Source organism: Gobio gobio (assembly GCF_949357685.1).
Source record: "Gobio gobio genome assembly, chromosome: 21".
NCBI lineage: Eukaryota > Metazoa > Chordata > Actinopteri > Cypriniformes > Gobionidae > Gobio > Gobio gobio.
The window spans coordinates 19,709,195-19,729,010 of record NC_137117.1 but is presented as its reverse complement, the minus strand read 5'-3'; the positions used below and the strand labels follow the sequence as shown (position 1 = coordinate 19,729,010).

The 19,816-nt window shown below is 35.6% G+C and overlaps 2 protein-coding genes across 7 annotated transcripts in view; both read right to left on the bottom strand.

Moving 5' to 3' along the window:
- Positions 1-7,853, bottom strand: part of phip (PHIP subunit of CUL4-Ring ligase complex) — a 48,312-nt gene extending 40,459 nt beyond the window's left edge. For both annotated transcript variants that reach the window (XM_079801797.1, XM_079801798.1), the window contains exons 1-7: positions 7,674-7,853; positions 7,504-7,562; positions 7,390-7,419; positions 7,179-7,238; positions 4,737-4,887; positions 3,431-3,529; positions 2,987-3,147 (exon numbers count right to left, since the gene is read on the bottom strand). In XM_079801797.1, the coding sequence (XP_079657923.1) occupies positions 2,987-3,147; positions 3,431-3,529; positions 4,737-4,887; positions 7,179-7,238; positions 7,390-7,419; positions 7,504-7,562; positions 7,674-7,713 (600 nt within the window). In that variant the 5' untranslated portion in view covers positions 7,714-7,853. The remainder of the gene's footprint in view (positions 1-2,986; positions 3,148-3,430; positions 3,530-4,736; positions 4,888-7,178; positions 7,239-7,389; positions 7,420-7,503; positions 7,563-7,673) is intronic.
- Positions 7,854-12,107: 4,254 nt separating this feature from the next.
- hmgn3 (high mobility group nucleosomal binding domain 3) lies at positions 12,108-19,563 on the bottom strand. Of its 5 annotated transcripts, none has more exons than XM_079803263.1 (7): positions 19,354-19,515; positions 16,713-16,763; positions 16,494-16,523; positions 16,155-16,202; positions 15,771-15,878; positions 14,330-14,429; positions 12,108-12,855 (listed from the first exon to the last, which is right to left on the bottom strand). In XM_079803263.1, exons 1-7 carry the CDS (start codon positions 19,366-19,368, stop codon positions 12,848-12,850), a joined length of 360 nt encoding a protein of 119 aa, XP_079659389.1. In that variant the 5' UTR covers positions 19,369-19,515; the 3' UTR covers positions 12,108-12,847. The 5 variants fall into 5 exon arrangements, with proteins under 5 accessions (XP_079659389.1, XP_079659388.1, XP_079659391.1 ...); XM_079803262.1 differs by having other exon boundaries at positions 16,155-16,208; positions 19,354-19,508; XM_079803265.1 differs by lacking the exon at positions 14,330-14,429 and having other exon boundaries at positions 19,354-19,563.
- Positions 19,564-19,816: the final 253 nt, after the last annotated feature.

Genomic DNA, 19,816 nt, shown 5'->3' with positions numbered 1-19,816 from the left:
AGATTGAAGGAAAAGGGAGGGAGAGGGAGAAAGAGGGGGAGTAATCCTTGCTGTTCAGCCATTTTTGGAGCATTAAAACTTGCAGAGTAAAATGGAACCCAAGAGTGCACACTCAAAAACACACATCAGCGAAACACACACAAGCACAATCCTACAGGCCGCTTAAAACCAGAGCGCTGACAAATGTTAACAAAAGCTCACGCCACAGGCTGAGTGAGATAGTGTCAGAGAAATGCCTGAATCAAAACACGTCCACTCATACACACACACCCAGAATCTTTAACAAGTTTGTGGGCATGATGATGTCACAAAGCAACAGTATGCTTGTCCAGATGGAACATGACATGACCTTTGACCTCTACACTTATCCCAGAGTCAAAACATTATCTGTCTCTGTGAGCTCAGAAGGCTCACTGTCTAAAAATACCCTTTTAGTCACTAGGAAATTAAGAGTTTCCAGTGAAGCACAACATTGGACAAAAGAAAAGAACTACTCACTGAAAATCCAACAAAAGGCCATAGAGCAGAGTCCGATTTATTAAGGACATGCACTACTGCTCAAAAGTTTAGGGTCAGTAAGATTTTTTTGATGTTTTCATAAGAAGCCTCTTATGCTCAGCAAGGCAGCATTTATCTGATTAAAAATAAAAGTTAAAAATAAGTAATATTTTTCGATTAAAGCAATAAGTCACAAAAAACTATGTGCGTATATAGACTGAACAGATAATACGTATGCGCATGACGTCACAATTCTCACAAATGTGCCTTCTTTTTTTTTTACGTGGAGACAATAACGCTATCGTTTTCAAAAACCTGAAACACGTTTTCAAAAGTTTGCATTTTTAGGCCCCCCAACATTTTTTATTATCAATGTTAAAAACAATAATTTATGTTTACAATTTATTTTATTATAATAATTTATAACAGTACAATAATTATAACAAACACAACAATTTATTTTTGGAAAATGTGAAAATGTGTTTTTTCAGAATTCTTTGATGATTGATTAAAACGATCAAAAGGGATTTTTTTTAACATTGTTAATGTCTTTACTGTCAGTTTTGACCATATTAATGCATCCTTGCTGAAAATAGACGTTTTTTTATCTTTCTGACTCAAATTTTGAACGATAGTGTACATAGGCATCAAAAAGACCAATTAAAAAGTATTTAAAAAGTCTCAAAATGTAAAAAAACATTATGATGTAAAATGAACATGAAATATTCTTCACTATTTCTAGGTCACTAATCAAACTAAGTAAACTGTGACTGATCATGTGAGTCTTGGTACAGACAGACATTCAGATATTCTTGCTTCCACTGACGCTCTTTGGATCATCCTCAAATCATGCAAGAGGGAACATGATCATCATGTTTTACACAAATGTTCCACTAAATAAAAAAAAGCTAAATATTTTTTACTAGTGGTCCCAAACCCTTTAAATCAAAACGTATTGAAAACACTTTCCGGACATGATGAATTACTCGGTCACATCAAAACAGGCCATAAAATCGATATCGAGCGCCACATTTACATGTATTCTTTATGCTTTTATGCAAAGCATCTCGCCATGTAAAATAAACACAATTTAACTGTTAATGGTACTATCAATGATAAACTACAGAAGAGTTCTTTTGAAGCACTGTAACAACATACAGTGTGAACATATAACTCTCTTACAGGCAAGTCCCTGCTCAACTCATAAAACCACAGCTGCTTTCAGAACCTCAAACCCACTCAAACATCTGGACCAAACAGCGATCAGATCCCTCCATTCAATAGGTCATTTGAGACTGTCATGTTCGTTGGGGGATTTTGCAATGTTAAAGCTCTTGACCTAAATTTTTTTATTATGACACTTTAACAGCACCCTAAAAAGTTTAGTGGCATCCCTTTAAATTCCTTAATGGGTAGGCATACAGTTGTATGTGTACAGTTTAATGAGGCATACAGTCTAATTAAAGCCACAAAAGCTTCACCACTAAGTGGTTTAAACATTGTACTTGTCAGTATCTGTATGTTCTGACTGCTTAATTTACTACATTTATGTAGAATACATAGATATTTCTGAATGTATTTAAATATTATATATACTGAATATTAAATATGTTAAAAAGCAAACGCATGGTCATGGTACTTCTCATTACAGTAAAGAGTGCAAAATGCAAATTTATAATATGGGATATATGAAGTTGCCCTCCACCACACACACTGTAAAGGTTCACACACATTTTTATTTCTTTCCTAGTCATTTGTGATCTCTGGATAAGGATTTTAAATATATATAGAGAGATTCTATATATATTATATAGATATATCAAATATACAGCAACTTCTAGTCAATTAGTTGAGAATAGCTAGAAAAATATATATTAATTCAATCAAATCTAGACCTCGAAATTACAACTGTCAAATTGCAAGTTTTCCCTCCCAGATTTTCCATGTCCTTGAGACTTCGATTTAAAAACAACACTTCCTATTCATAGTGCTTTCAAACAGATTCAAAAGTTAGCAATCATTTTCTGAATGTTTTTATTTTTTTCCATTAATTTGCCAATTTCTTTAAATCTTTTTTGATAAGCTGATATTGAAGTCACCTCTTAGTCTTTAATCCATCCAATTAACACTCGCAATAAATAAAACTCAACAATAAATTAATATTGCATCTTCTCCCTGTGGTCAAAGCAAATACATTCCCAGATACACATGCAAGCACACACACACACACACACAGTCTGACAGCACAAGAACATAACGAACAAATTAAAATTCCATAACCTGATGTAATACACTCCAGAATACTATACTCAAAAAACAGCCAAGGGAGGGCACACAACACAAATGTTCATAAATATGTTTCAGACACATACAGTGTTCTAAAAGCCTGCACAATTCAGTTTTATGATTCATTCATACATTAAAAAAAATAATAATATTCATTATATATCATATAAAATAAATAATGTCATAAAACCAGATGTCTTACTGTGAAGATGCGGCGACCGGTCCGGTCGAAGGTGACACAGTACACAGATGACAGGTGGCCCAGAATTCTCTTGTGCATCTTCATATGTTGGTAAACAGCTGTAGGAACCAGCTGACCCAACCGATATGAGCCATTCAGCCTCCGACTGTATACCGTTTCCACTATAGCACACAAGACATATCCAGAAAAACAACATGAGAGCAAATATGCTATATTTGAATCTACAGCATCCGAAGCACATTCTTATTATAATCATTTCATTTACAGCAAAAACTATTTTTAATGTATGGTCCACAATTTCTAAAACGCATATATAAGCTAAATGTACATATTTCAACCATCAAATTCATACAAAAGAGCTTTTATAAAGGTCTAAGGATTTGGATGGATGTTGTTTCTTCCACTGGATTACATGATCATAGCAACCAATAAAAGGCAACTTACCAATATTGGGCGGGCTTCCATAGATGACTGGCGGCTCCGGTGGCCTGCCACAGTGCAGGGCTGCGAGGGCGGACCCCTTCCATACCACGTGCTTACAACCTGCCAACAAACACGTGGGACTGTCATTAAATATACACTGTAGAAGTGATTGAATTCCTAGGCACACATACACAAACTGGCATTGATGTAAAACGCATATAGATATACACTGAAAAACAAAATGCATTATATATTATTGTGTTATTTCTTGGAAGGGCACTAGAAATATTGTTGATAATGTTATTGAAAGTTTGGTAACACTTTACAATAAGGTTCATTTTTAATAAACATTAGTTAATGTATTACTACACGAACTAACCATGAGCAATACATTTGTTACTGTATTTGTTCATCTTTGTTAACTTTAGTTGATAAAAATGCAGCTGTTCATTGTTTGTTCATGTTAGTTCACAGTGCATTAACTATGTTAACAAGATTTGAATAAAGTAAATAGTAAATATAAAAAATTAACATTAACAAAGATTAATAAATGTGGTAACACTTTACAATAAGGTTCATTAGTTAACATTAGTAAACTACATTAGTTAACATGAACTAATAATGAACTGCATTTATAAACCATTTATTTATCTTTGTTAATGTTAATTTCAACATTTACTAATGCATTATTAAAATCTTGCTAACATTAGTTAATGCACTGTGAACTAACATGAACAAACCATGAACAGCTGGATTTTTGTCCACTAAAGTTAACACAGATTAAGTAATGCTGAACAGAGGTGAACAACAACATGGTTAGTTCATGTTAACGAATGCATTAACTAATGTTAACTAATACAACCTTATTGTAAAGTGTTACCATAAATGTTGTAGAAGCACAGTTCATGATTAGTTCATGTTAACTAATGTAGTTAACTAATTGTAAAGTGTAAAGTGTTACCGAAAGTTTTAATTGCTATGAAATATATTTTATTTTGAAGGCAGCATTATGGAGGAAAATTCCACCATTATTGATCAAATAACATTTATCTTTCTTTTGCATACACATCAGATGCAATAGTGAGATGCCATTTGTAAGTATTAAAAATATTCCCAGTTAAATCCTTTAGAATGACTTTCACAAATGTGAAAGTTTTCAGCCATCTTCAACTTTTGCATTAAAAAAAACAGTATCACTCAAAATACACATCTGATCTTACATTGCTTTACATTATTTAAATCATACCTTTTTGCTTCACTTGGCTGTTAACTGGTTCATTTATTTATTTTAAAAATGGACGATGAATATTGAAACAGAAACACTCACTTTTGTTTGTACGTAGCACTGACTGTCGTCCGGCTCCCAGCAGCGAGTTGACTCCAGGTACGCTGGCTGACACTTCCCTCTCTAAAAGAGGGCTCACTCGTTCACACACCTGCAACAGGTGATCTGAAGAAATGTGCCTGTACAATTTGACCTATACACACAATCACAAACATGTATTAAGGCAAATGGATCGGTTTAATACATGAGGTATTTCATATAAGGTTCAATAACCTAAATTGTTGTGTTGCAACAGTGTATGCATAGAAAGTAGATTTAAACAAAAAAGTAGAAAATAAAAAAGCACCAACATGCTTTTGTGTGAGCATGAATGCACGTTTTTTTTCAATTTACAGTCTTAACATTAATCTACATGAATACCTTTTTAAAAATATAATCACAATTATATGATTAAATTAATTAATGACATTTTCTACAACAACATTCCAATTTAATCAAAGCATGCAATGTGTAGCTAATTAAAAATGATCAGCATCACCATGAAATAATTTAATATAATGAACGTGTACTAAAAATAATTAGATAATAAAATAAAAGTATATATTTAAATACAGCCATTTACCAGACATTGTCAATGCATTTACATAATAGCATAATTAAAACCTTTAGAGGATTATAGACGACACTTCGTTTCAAATCAATCCAGTTTTACTGCGGTTTTCTTCATCTTTCCATATTCTCCCGAGAGATGAATCTAATCTACAGTGTAAAATGTGCGTCCCCATGCGCAACGCGTCAGTACGGGCATCTTTTATCAAGCCTGTTCAGCAGATCCAGCTTCCACTGCAGGCCAGTAATTAATGTGGCTTTAATTGCATTTAGCGTCATCCTATTGGTCGACACACACACACACACACACACACACACACACACACACACACACACACACACACACACCATATCTAGCCACACACACACCGCTTAGCTAATGATTTTATAAGCCATGTTTAACAGTGAGTGAATCAGGGTATATGCATTAAAAACATTAATTATGAAATTAAAATCAGTATCTAAATATAGCCTACAGTTTTGTTAATTAATTATTCCTAATTATTACATTACATTTAAATTATATTGCGAAAAAAATAGTAATTAAAATAAAATAATTACTTCTATTATTTGAATAAACACTTTATTTAAAATACGTGTATTTATTTTACAAACGTGAAAATATCACTTAGTGTTGTTATTATTAGCACTATTTAACTAATCGTATGAATAATGATAATTAATGCAGATTGCATAGCTCATTAACATATTGATCGAGGGACTCGAGACCTAACAAAAAAAAATGTAATTGACAGCGCCAACATCAGGCGGTGATGTCTCGTGAGCGTTATTCCTACACACAATCTGCAGGCACGGGCTTTAACATCTTCACACACGGTAGTGAAATCATCCACGAACGATCACACACACACACACACACACACACACACAAACGCATTCACTCAATATAATACGGGGATCTAATGGCGTAGCGGCGCGCGAGATCCTCCGCGAGACAATCGCGGATACAATATAACAGATTATCGCTACAATGTGTGTAGAATGTCGCCGTGTACAAGAGACGACGGAGATACAACGGTAACAGGCTGTGTGATTAACACACTGTTGAGTCTATTAGTTACGCAACTGATATATATTGGGGGTGGCCATAACAGGGGCTGGATCAAAACACACTAAGTTTTTAAAATCAAGATATTTCGGCGTCTCTCACTTCAAATGCGGATTCAAATCGTCTTCCCGAGTGATATTCCCACGTGGAATAGCGAGCTACTGAGAAATGTAAATAGTCCGATTAATAATTTATTTACCTCTCTAAATATCGTAATTAATAAATTAATCAATACGTACTCATTTCGATGTACCTCTCGTTTGTATTACCGACCTCAAGTTTCACAGCACTGTCTGTTCAAAAATTATTTCCTCCGAAAAAAATATTGTCAGGGCAACTTAAAAGTCCCATTACCCTCTTAAGATCCTCTAGGTCTCTGGTTGTGGTGTTTCCTGCTCAAAACGCTTAGTTTAAGTGTAATAAAGTAAGGTAAAAGGAGTATTTTACCCTGACTATGGTTGTATTATGGAGCAGAGCGCCTCCATCCCGCCCCGCTTTCAGTCTGTGCGCACTGGTCCCTCCTCCCTCCGCTCCCTTCCCCTTATAGCACCACATTCATGACGTCTCTTTATTTCTACATCAAATTTAACATCTATTTACACCTTGTGCACACCACTGTGTCCAAACTCACATCCCTGGGGTCAGGCCAGGCTCTGGGTTCATCCGATGGCAGTCCTTTCTAACCCTAAGGTTGGTTTTCCCCCGTGTGCTCGGGCTAAGTTTTTTCCTGATTTAAAAATTGCGGGAAATTCAATTTCTTATTTTGCTCTCTAAAAAGTTTTCTCTCGGTTATAGGGATCCCTTACCAAATTTTCGTAACTCCCTGGGTGTTCTTTGCCAGTCCAGTCAATCCTTTTGGGTAAGAGCTGCAATGGGGAAATGGTGTTAAATAGGTTTGGGTAAATTCTAAGGGGTCAAGTTTGTGTTTTTAAACCTTAAATGTGAAATCTGCGTTAAATTAGCAGCCTAAAGTGCAGCGCAGTGAGATGCGACGCGAGGAGGGCTCGCGCTGCTTACCTCCTTCTCCTGAACCTCCCGTATCAAGGTCTGAAAAAAGCACAAAAATAGCAAATTACGGTTCAATCTTCTCCAGAAATGTCGTTTACAGTCCTATTGAACAAAATCACCCACCTCTGCCGCGTCCTGACAAGGTCCAGCTTCTAAAAATCGGGCTATTAGGAAGTACAGTTCTGCGAGATGGGGGAGAATGAGCTACATTAGCTTTCAAGAAGGACGTGGTGGGAAAGGCAGATGTATATAAAAATACTCCAGCGTCATCTTTCTCAATCCCTTTTACTCACCGGATTTCAACTGCGCGACGTGTTTACGCTCAGCAGCCATGTTTAGGGTTGTTTTGGGGGTGAAGGAGAAGGTGTGTGTGGCCGTTCGGGGAAGCGGGTATCGCTGGGCTGCCCTATAGTTGTCAGTGTTTGTTCACCAGGAAGAGCTGCGCCTCCATTCACCGAACACACACAGAAAGTAGATCCGGCACGTCGCTCGAGCCTTCCGCGCTCTCGCAAAATAGTCACATTTTAGGCTCAACGTGCTATGCATCGATGCGGACAAAAATCCCGAGCAGTGGGGCGTTTGGGGTTGACAAGAAACGATGTTTCTAAAAAATGTAGTTTAATGCGCCTTAAGGATGTTCGTGAATATTTTGGGTTTCAGTTTACGCTCCACACCCCCCTCCTCCCTCTAAAAAGCACAACCCCTTTGCGCAGGAATACACGAGTAGAGTCTAGTACGTACGCGCAGGACTGTGCTGTCAGGGAGGCTGTGATGCTAACGCTGAAGCCTGAAGGGGGAAAATAAGGCAATGGTGGCTCGTTTTTATGCAAAAAACGTAACTATTTATTCGGGCTACGGTTACTTGTTTGCTAAATCCCGGACCCAGAGCTTTAATGGCGCCTCTTGTTCCTCGGTCTGTCGACCTTGCAGGCAGCGAAGCTCGGATCTGACACCATGTTTCTTCCACAACAGCATATTGAAGCTTACTAACAAACACCCGAATGTAACCACCGTATTTGTGTGGTTGCGATGTGTATAAAATCATTTCATTTCAATCATACACCGCACTTACTCCAAGGAACCCACCCCCTCTCTTGGTTGTGATTTGGATTGGGAAGTCCTCCATTTCTTTCCCAAAAGCGAGCGGGCAGTAAAATGGGGGAAGGGTAGTAAACAGGGAGAATGTAATGAATTAAACCTTGTGAGTTACAGGAATCCAGTGACTAATGGCAACACCAGACAAATAGGCCATTGGTGATTTTATTTATATGTCACTCAAACACTTCATATCTATTAAATAAACATCATGCATATTGTGTGTCCACGTCTATTAAATATTGTGTAAAACAGTTTCCTATACTTCTGTCCAAAACATCGTACTCATTACATACAAGTATTGTACATATACTTTCTTTTTTATCTGAATGGTAAGCAATTGGCAACATAAGGAGTGAGGATGTTGACTTTAAATGAGCCCGTTTGATGAAGTCTCATCCTACGGCCTTAAATTAAGTAAACTGGTAACACTTTACAATAAGGTTTCATTTGTTAACTTATACTAACATGAACTAACTGTGAGTAATACACTTATTACTGTATTTGTTCATCTTTGTTAACGTTAGTTAATAAAAATGCAGCTGTTCAATGTTTGTTCATGTTTACAGTGCATTAACTGTTAACACATACAACAACTGATTTTAATAATGTATTAGTAAATGTTGACTTTACCAAATATTAATAAATGCTGTAGAAGTGCATTTCATTATTAGTTCATGTTAACTAATGTAGTTAACAAATTAAACCTTGTTAAATTGTTAAACTGGTTTAGGAGGCAGTCATACAACATTAAAAATGCCAAACCTATGACTAAGTTCTAAACTTCTGCAATGTATACTATTATACTAGTTTATTTACATGTTTACTTCTTCTTATTATTATTATTTTATTATTATTACTTTATGGGCCGAACAATCTAAATATAAGATCCCTTACTTAACGTATTTATTAGTTGTTTTATTTATTATAATCTATATCTATCTATTATCTATAGTCTTATAAAGAAATAAGCGTTTGTTTTTGTTGTAATTGACATTACAACCACAAAGATAAATGTACTGTAGTATCTTGTTTTAAGGGGTGCATCAACGTGAGGCATTAAACAAGGGAAGTGTTTGAGGTTTGTCTTTTCTTTTTTCTCTGAGCTAAAAAGGTGACTTTGATACAATCTGTGACTGTTTACAAGGATGAGGCAAATTGTTATGTGCCCTTGCTAGGAAAATCCCCAGTTCAACAGTCAGTCTTAACTGCATTTGGTGATGTAACAATTGCTAAACTACTGACACTAAGAGTAAACGTGGAGGAGAAAAGCAGTCAGATACTTGAGAAGTACATGAATATAGTAGCTTTGGCTTCGAGGCTACTTAAGCAAAACTGATGCAACTTATCACACTTTTGAGAAACGGTGATGATCTGGTGAAGTGGCTGAGTAGGCACAAAACTTCATAACTAGGTTCAGACAAAGACAAAACCCCACTGAAAGAATGACTTATTTTGATACAAAATACTAAAAATAAAAATCTTAAACAACAGTTAAAAATATATTGGATTAAAGATAATAAATTGGAAGAACACGGTGTTATTTTGTGATCAGTGGAGTGCAGTATTTCTTCTTGCCACTGGAGGTCAGGACTAACATTTCAGATGATGAGTTCAGGGGCCAAACATGGGTCAAAGGTTATAAGGGTAAATAAATCAAGTTTTTGCCTCATTGGATCATTCTAGATTCATCTGAACCTTTCAGATTGTTATACTTTCACATAATAGTAATTATGGACAAAAGCTTTATAATTTAAAAAGATTTCTGAAAGTGTAACCTAATAATAATCAGTATAAAATAGAATACAATTGGACTAAGTAAGTAAGGGATACAACTCCTGAATTATATAATGCATCAACAACATAGATATATGTATTGTAAACTGAATCTTAGAATTAAGGCCAGTTTTGATATAGAATTAGTGACAATTTGGACTCAAATGTATGGGCGCTTTCATGGTATTTATTTGAACTTACGCATGGATAATAATTATAATGTAATAATCATATACTAATCAGTTTCCTGTCTCATCTTATTCAGACCTTATGTAGACTAATATTCAATGCTTTAATGTATATTTGTGTTCATGAATTTCATTGTGCTTGCTTTCTAAAGACATCCTTATCATAAATAAGCAACAGTAAATCTATAAAATGCCCAACATTCCTGACAAGTGTATAGATCCTCGGGGGGGATCTATCAGTTTGAGAGAAAGAAGCGCTTTCATTTCAACATTTCAGAATTAAGTTGCTTGTGTGTGACCATTAAACCGTTTTATTACTATATGGGGCTTTTTATCTATTGGTTGGGCCTGCAGAAAGACAGCAGGCCAGACCAACGAGGGTTGTCAGTCCATTCATTTCCTCATCTCTGTTCCTGCCTCCCCGCGGCATTGCTGACCTTTCACTTTCTGACATCAGCAGTTGTATTTAGTGTGTGTGTGTGTGTGTGTGTGTGTGTTTAGGGTCACTTGTCTGTGTATAAAGAACTACACTGAAAGGCTTTTGTAGCTTTGGACTAAACACCCTAGACCCTCAAGAGTTTTCCACAAAGTGAACTCTTTATGGTACAGTGTTGTCAATATTTTTCTTCACTAATCAGAAAACTACAAATCGCATTGTTGGAATTAAAAGTATAGTCTTAAAAGAAAGCAATAATATGCTGTTTTAAGTCACGAGACATAGAATCTCTAAGAGGAAAACATTCTGAAGTGCTTCTTTTACACCTGGATTTTTAAAGCATCGAGAACCTATATGTTTTTGTTCACAGATGTTTATCAAACGTAATTTTACAATAAATTGAGGAAACAACCCCAATGGAAAAATATTAATTTGATGACATATCTGCATTTTTTTATATAGTGGCATCAGTTATGTTACTGAAATTATTTTATTTGCAAATGTGCTTAGTAATTGAATTATGTTTATGCATAAATAACACAATTATGATTTATATTTCATGTAAAAAAAAAAAAAAAAAGATGGCCATGGCTATGACTGGCTAACTATATGGCTTTATATTAAAGGATAAATCATGTTTCATTACATTCTAATTTTAAATGTATATATCAGTTTATGAAAGACACACTGGTACTAGTTTTTGAACATTTTTCATTGCTGTATTTTATTTTTTTTACATATTTATTGTTTTATTTAAAATATATGTATATTCTTCCCCCAAAACTTTAATTCGAGCTATTTTGTCAAAAAAAAGAAAATACATTTTGCATTATTATTACAGTGTCATAGAGGGTTAACATGTATACCAACACTAAAGGCCTGTTCACACCAAGGGCGATAACTATAACGATAAAGTTCTAAAAATCATTCTAAATATAAAAGAATGGCAGAGTCCACACCACAACTATAACGATAACGGCACAAAGAAACAATATCACTGGAATCACTTTCAGAACGATTTTTTCCAGTGGATGAACGATAAAATCATTGACATCCAATCAGAATCCATCCAGCTTTAAAGAGCTCTAGCATTTCAAATGCTAACTGCAGTGTGCGCTTAGAATAAACAGAACAATATTGTCCGTACCGTTACGGCTGCTTTAAACTTTTGTGAGAATAAAGACAACCCAGTACTTATGGAGCATTAAAGAAACGACAAGTAACAAGCACACCAGAGTCTATTGACCGTTTATTCATCTTTTATTTGAAAACATTTTACAGAGAGCATCTCAAACCAGTTCTGTGGACTTTTACATTTGTCTGAGATTCAATTCTTGTAGAGTTTTCCTAACCTTCTAGCACAAAGCACCACTTGTTTATTGCTATGGATATCTGCCACCGTTAAGGGTCATGTTTAATTCAGCAATTTTAAAAGAACACTTGAATCTTAAAATGCTACAAAGGAGATTAAAAAAAAAGGCGAAGGGTTACAACTCAAATCTCTCGTCCCCATTTGCTCCCTCTCTCTCTTTCTCTCTCTCTCTTTTTAAAGATATTCAACCAATTAAATAACAAGACTCAAAGACAATACACACCTATACCTTAGTAACCAAATACATGGAGCTAAGGCTATGCACTCTGGTGGCAAAAGATGAACCGGTTGCTTTTACATCATAGGATGTGACATGTTCCAAGTGGCTGCATTTGGCAGGCGAGCTGCTGGTGAAATATTCAAGAATAATTGTTGCTTTTCCTTGAAATGAATCTATCCTTCTGTCGGATGAAAGAGAAGGAGACAGGTACGGTGCTTCAGTGGGGAGTGTGAGTCGACTTTTAGCTAAGGAAATCTAGTACGGTAAGTCTAAAAAAAGTTTGCATTTTACAAAATACTCAATAGGAATAAAAAATGTTCTTTGTTATTCCAGAAAACAACTTCAATCACTCTTTCGCCTCAGCCTCGGTATCGGCCGTCTCAGTTTCCTACACAGAGAAAAAAGCACAAAAGAAAAAAGTATATGACTTCGTAAATGTAGGACATGATATGATTTATTTAGTTTTTCTAAAAACGGTTAGATTATGTTAGGGAAGTCAGACAGACACATCCAAAACCACTCAGTTAGTACAAGCCCACATACAAATGATGACCACGATTTCCCTCAAATTGGAAATCATGATGATTTATTCAACTTAAAGGGTTAGTTCACCCAAAAATGAAAATTATCCCAAAATTTACTCACCCCCAAGCCGTCATTCAGCCAAACACAATCTGAGTTTTATTAAAAAATGTTAAGCTTTATAATGGGAGTGAATAGTACCTGAGATTTTGAAGCCCAAAAAAGTGCATCCATCCATCATAAAAGTAATCCATACGGATCCAGGGGGTTAATAAAGACCTTCTGAAGCGAAGTGATGCGTTTTGTACGAAAAATATCCATAATTATAACTTTATAAACCGTAATCACTAGCTTCCGGTAACGTCCGGCCGCCCGTTCACAAGACTCGAGTTCCGTTGTATGATATAGGCGTAGCGTAAGCATAGGTGAGAGTAGACGCCTCTCATGGTTCAAACAAACTCAAGCTTTAATTCTCATTTTAAACTTCTAATTTGTGACCGGTGTTTTGTTTTGCTCTATTCTCTGCGCTTTTGCGTTCGTCTATACGTCATGCATCGGGTCAGAGGTCACTCTTCGGCCAGAACTAGACTTGTGCACGGCCGTTACCGGAAGATAGATTATAAAGTTATAAATATGAATATTTTTCTAACAAAAACTCATTGCTTCGCTTCAGAAAGTCTTTATTAACCTGGAGACTTTTATGATGGATGGATGCACATTTTTGGGGTTCAAAAATCTAAGTTACTAATTACTCCCATTACAAAGCTTGGAATAACCAGGATATTTTGTAATATAACTCCAATTGTTTTTGGCTGAAAGAAAGTCATATACACCTAGGATGGCTTGAGGGTGAGTAAATTGAGATAATTTAAATTTTTAGCATCCTTAATAATATACATGATGACAAAAAAGATGGCAGAGCCATCCTTATATCCTTTCCTCAAAGGAAATCCATTTAAATTTTAATGAATTAAATTCAAGGAAAGTCTGTTTTTTTTTTTATACTTTTTTATCCCAACCTAACGTGGATAGACTGATCAATGATGTTTATCTGACCCAAGAATATTCAGGAAACCTGTTTGAAAATAGTGATTATTTTTGCACTTTGGTGCAAAAAATGTTTTGTACCATTCGGTGAAGATAGTGGCTCTGAAATAACACTTACAATATCAAAATGATGTTGTATGTACTGAGCATTCGGTTAACATTGGTTACCAATCATTCACAATGTAATTCAAATGTTTTTTTTGTATAGTATAACATAAAGAGATGGCCGAATAGATCTAGACTGTACAGTGACGAGCACACAAGCACACACTGCACTCTTCAAACTCTCGTACCCTTTACTCTAACACTCTCACTCTGCCCTCGGATGGACAGGAAGGAGGGAGCGGAACTTCTCCATGATGACACACTGACAGATGAGCGTGAGACACAGATCTGTGTGTGTGTGTGTGTGTGTGTGTGTGTGTGTGTGTGTGTGTGTGAGGGCACATGCAGGTGTTTGAGAAGCCATGGGAAGGGATACAGGAGAAGATCATTAGATATTGGCCAGTAAAATGTAATCCATGTTAGTACAGAGCGCTGAACAATAATGATTTTTCATATTTCCTAAATCATTTTGTTTAGAAAAAAATCAGAGGTTTAAAAAAGCAAGTAGGAAAAAGGACCAATTATATTAAGATGGAGATACACTAATCGTGACTATCCAACGAAATCGACCATTATCTAAAGGTAAAAGATTTATGATTAATATAACAAGAGTACAAGCTAGTTTACAGTATTAATTTGACACAACACCACATTTAATAAAAATAACAAAGAATATTATCCTTAAGTTGTATTATTTTTTAAAGCATTGTCACCGGCGTCAGCCCTTCTAAACTTTACATAAATGCCACCACCAATTCACACCCAGTCATTTTAGTACAAACGGTCCAGAATGCACCACAACATGCCTGTAACTAGGTCATTCTTTCCCACCTCACGTCTGCTCTTTCATTCTTTTTCACACAGCAAATGTTCTATGAAAACATGTTCGTGTCCTGAAGGATAATTTGAGTAATCTCAGAGCCTTTTGAGGAAGGGGAGACGGCTCTAGTGACAAAATGGATGCAAAATGTACCTTTTCCACGACCCGAGATGGATTTAGCAACTTGATGTGCGTTATGCAATACTAAAATGACCAATGCTGGACTTAAAAGTAGACATATTCCACTGTTCAAATTTTGGGGTCAGTAAGATTTTTTTTTTAAAGAATTGAATACTTTATTCATCAAGGATGCATTAAATTGGTCAAAAGTGACAGTAAAGACATGTACAATGATAAATAAATGCTTCTATTCAAAGAATCCTGAAAAAAGTATCACAATTTTTACAAAAATATAAGTAGCACAACTGTTTTCCACATTGATAATAATAAGACATGTTTTTGAGCATCTAATTGACATATTAGAATGATTTCTGAAGGATCATGTGACACTGAAGACTGGAGTAACCATCACAGGAATAAATTACTTTTTGCAATATAATAAAAAAGTATTTTAAATTGTAATATTTCACAATATTGTTTGATCAAATAAATGCAGCCTTGGTGCATTCAAAAACATTGAAAAATCTTACCAACCACAAACTTTTGAGCGGTAGTGTATATACGTAGGTATTGATACTTAATGTGTGCTCTGCAATTAGCCCCTTAACATTTTTGCCTCTATTAATATCACGTAGAGAAGTACTAAAAATGCTAGGCAATGATATTAGCAACCAAAAAAGTTAGCGCACCTCCTCTGTCTTGGTCTCTCCATTCGCAGTGAGCGCAGATTCTTTCTCCTCTTTCTTTCCTTTGGCTCCGCCCTTCTTCTCCTTTACCGCTTTGTCATTGGATGGCTTCTGTGCATAGAACACAAATGGAACAATGAGTTCAATAATTCTTTACTAAACCAATTGAATTGCTCCAAAACATACCGGCCAGCACCAGCTCTTTCTACTGCAAAACTGCTACTTAAATAGTCTTCAAAAAAGTTCACACAATACACAAACCACCAAATGTGTCAAATGCTTTCATGTATGGAGGAAAGACATTACCTACAATGCAAAGCACATGCAAAAACATGCTAAAAATGTCACAAGGATAGAGATGGATCGTAAGAAAGAGCGTGCTGTTACCTTGGCAGCTGGTTTTTTGGCCTTTGGTTCAGGTTTAGGAGCTGGTTTCTGAGACAACAGGATTGAAGCAAAGGCCACAATAAGTCATACATTATTTTCTGACACAATAGAAGTTTAAGAACAATTTAAATTAAACTAAACACATCTAAAATGTATAAGTGGATAATACATAGACTCTATCAATGGGTTTGAAGGTCAGCATACCCATAGGGCGTGTGATAGCAGCCCTATATGTTTATGTCAAACCCGTTCCTAAGACTGGTTTCTAACGCTCACTAACCCTTATACAGAATATGCAAATGACATCTGGGCATATGGAAAGAGAGCAAAGATACTTACTGAGGAAAGACGCTCTGACCTCCGAGTGGGCTATAAGAAGGAAAAACATTGAGAGTGTGCGGATAAAGTTACTCATAGCTAAACCATGTAAATAAAAATTTAAATTATTTTAATGGTATTATTAGGACTGTCAATCAAACAAAAATGTACATAATATATGATTATTACAACTGTGCTGTTAGCAGTTTTACATTTGAAAAAGACATTTATTTGAATTACCTCATGCTTAGTGACTTTGGTGGCGTCTTTGGCCTCCGCTCCCTCAGGTGACTGCACAGACACAACAAACATGCAAAATTTACGGACATTTCTTCACACAAACAGACCTTTTATTTCATATGTGACAGGTACAGAATTTCAAAAATACTTCTAAGACTAAGTACTTTGAGGACATGCCACCCTTTTAGGTTATCTTTTACTGATAAAGTGACACTTGCAAAAAATCAGCTAAATTTATCTCAGTTCACACACAATGCTCATTAATAAGTAGCTTTGGCTTGTCAGACTTCATTATAATCAGATACACTGCGTTGGCCATAGGCCTATGGTCAGTGCTGGGTAGATTACTTACAAATCGTAGTCAGTTACTGATTCTAAATTACATAGTTAGTAATGTAATCTAGATTAATCATTTTAGGTAATGTTTTCTGCCTACTTTTTGATCACTTTTGACCTAACTTGTTTATCACATCGATTTGATTAGGATAATATGTACCATATTGATATACAAATACAAAGAGGAAAAAAAAAATTCCGTTCTTTATCAACAACATGAAGTGCATTTAATATTACATGTCAGGGTTTCCCAGACTAGGGTTTGTGCGTTTAATGAAATAAGTAAAAATGTATGTAAATATAAATAAAAATAAATAAATACATTTTAAAATAAAAACAATATGCAATAAATAATTTACTGCCAGTGTGAGAATAACATGTAATCATAATCAATAGAAAAGTAACTGTAGTCTGATTACAAGTATTTTAAATATAATATAAATATATATATTTTGATATATATGGTAATTTAGCTCTGGTAGTTTGACTTCTTGTTTACTCGTTCTATTGGCACAATTTAATATGCCACATTTACACACTCTAATAAACTGGATGCACAGATTTAGATCTGTGTATAATGCATTTCATAGTATACTCAATGTATGCAAATGTGAAAGCCTGAAAATTCTTTTGATTTTTAAAAAAAGCACTTTCCACAAATATTTAATTATTTAAAAATAGACACACATCCCATGTTTTATTGTTGTGAGAACTATTCGATATGATAGAACCATTATTTAACAAAGTAGCTTGACTTCCAGGGTCTAGACTCTAGAGACCTTCTCTGTTTCCAACAATTACAATCATGCAACAATGTTGTTTTGACAAAACCTGTTGATATGCAATTCATTGTAGTAATTTTTTTTTATTTTTATGAGCGCATTATAATGACCACAACATTCTATTTATTTGTGTTCCACATTTTAGCTGCAATAATGCTACACACAATCTTGCAAAAACATGAAAAAACGCACTAAAATATTTATAGCACGGCAGAAAATCATTTAAATTATATCATTACATTTGTTCACAAATGTTAGTGTTGGCTGCATTTGTTCAATCATTACTCAAGCAGTGTTAATTAACAAATTAAATAATATAATAATAATAAATAAGTTACTATAACAACTTAAAAAACAATATTTGGTGGTCCCAAACTAGATAACCTATAATAAGGGACAAATTAATTTATTGGAATAAATTTCGACTTTCTATTTTAATACTATAAACTGAATAGAAATGTGACTTTCTGTGGTTGAACATTTTCTGAAAAATAACAGGTACTTCATTTCACTGACACTGGCCATTTGTTGAATTTGTATTTATTTATGGAATATTATTAAATTTTTCTTTGAGAAGTTTTGGACCCTATTCTTGGAAAGTGTCCATTGTTTGTTTAGCCTCACTAATTGAGAGACTCCCTCTAGAGAAACTCCCGCTTCAGTGCCTCTATCATGAACATATCTGGCTGATAACTGGAGTGTAATTTCAAAATTTTTTTTTTTTATGTCTGATTACCACAAAACTTGGGGGGGAAAGAAAAACGGCTTAAACCCCCACATTGTTAGGCATTAGTCGACGCCCCCCACTGATGCTGGAAGCTCGGCGGACTTTGTTTCACTATCGATAAAGCATTATTTTACGTGCAAACGTGCTGTTATATTAGTACTATTGTTCATTAGTCCTTTTCCCTAAGAATTCCACAGTTTAGCAGTTTTGTAATGTCTACCGTCACAATTGCCTCAACATATGCGAGAAAGAGTTGAGTGTGACTGACAGAGCGCTTTGTTACATACGGGTCTGCCGCTCCGCAATGGGGGTGGAGGAAGAGCCTGTCGGTTCAAACATGGCTATGCAAAAATAATGGGGACCTCTATCGATCGACGAAAGTGAGCTAATAAAAAAAACCCGAACATCTTAAAATGGAGGTTAGCGAGTGTCAGACGCGCTCGGTTTTGAGTCTAACCGAAAGCGACTGAAGCATCACCGCAACGTGACATTCAGCACAAGTGCGCACAGAGTGGCAAATCCACTGCGAAAGAGACACCGTGTGATTAACCCGCCAACTATCATGGAGGAAATCAGCAAGCGACGATGATCGAATGCAAAGAAGACCGAACGTTCCATTGCTTTTGCAGGATTCCATTATCCAACCGGCGGATTAGGATAGAACGCTTTAAAAACTTGATCCTCGTTTTACCTGCTCGACGTTCTCATCGTTGAAACGCGAGCCGCTATTTCTTAAAAAAAAAAATGGGGGGAAAATCGAGGATATGTGAGGAAATTAAAATATAAACTGACTTACCTTCCTCTTGGGCATTTTTACAAATGTTCCTGTTACTTGTCTTTATTAAATTAGAAAAGCAGGTATGGACCTGTGAGATGGGGGAATGAGTTTAACTACCGCCGAATACAGGATCAATATCTAAAACACCTCTGGTAATAACATGTTAATATTATGCAGACCTCAGACGCTACCCTCGTCTTTGTCCATTGGTCAGTTCGGTCCACACTCAAACGCCATTCTTCAAAGCGATTGGTCTGCGAGGCAAATATGTTAATATGGCGCGTTCAGACATTGGTTCAAATCGAGGAAAGCTCTTCAGCATGTCACCCTCATTGGTTACGCGCTCTCTGTATGCAAATCAGAGCGCTTTGTATTGGATGGGTTTAAAGGTCCGCGTGAGGGGGGGATAAAGTGACGACAAACCAATCCCCGCTTGACACCACACGCTCGGCTGTATGGGAAACGTATGCGCGCGCCTCAA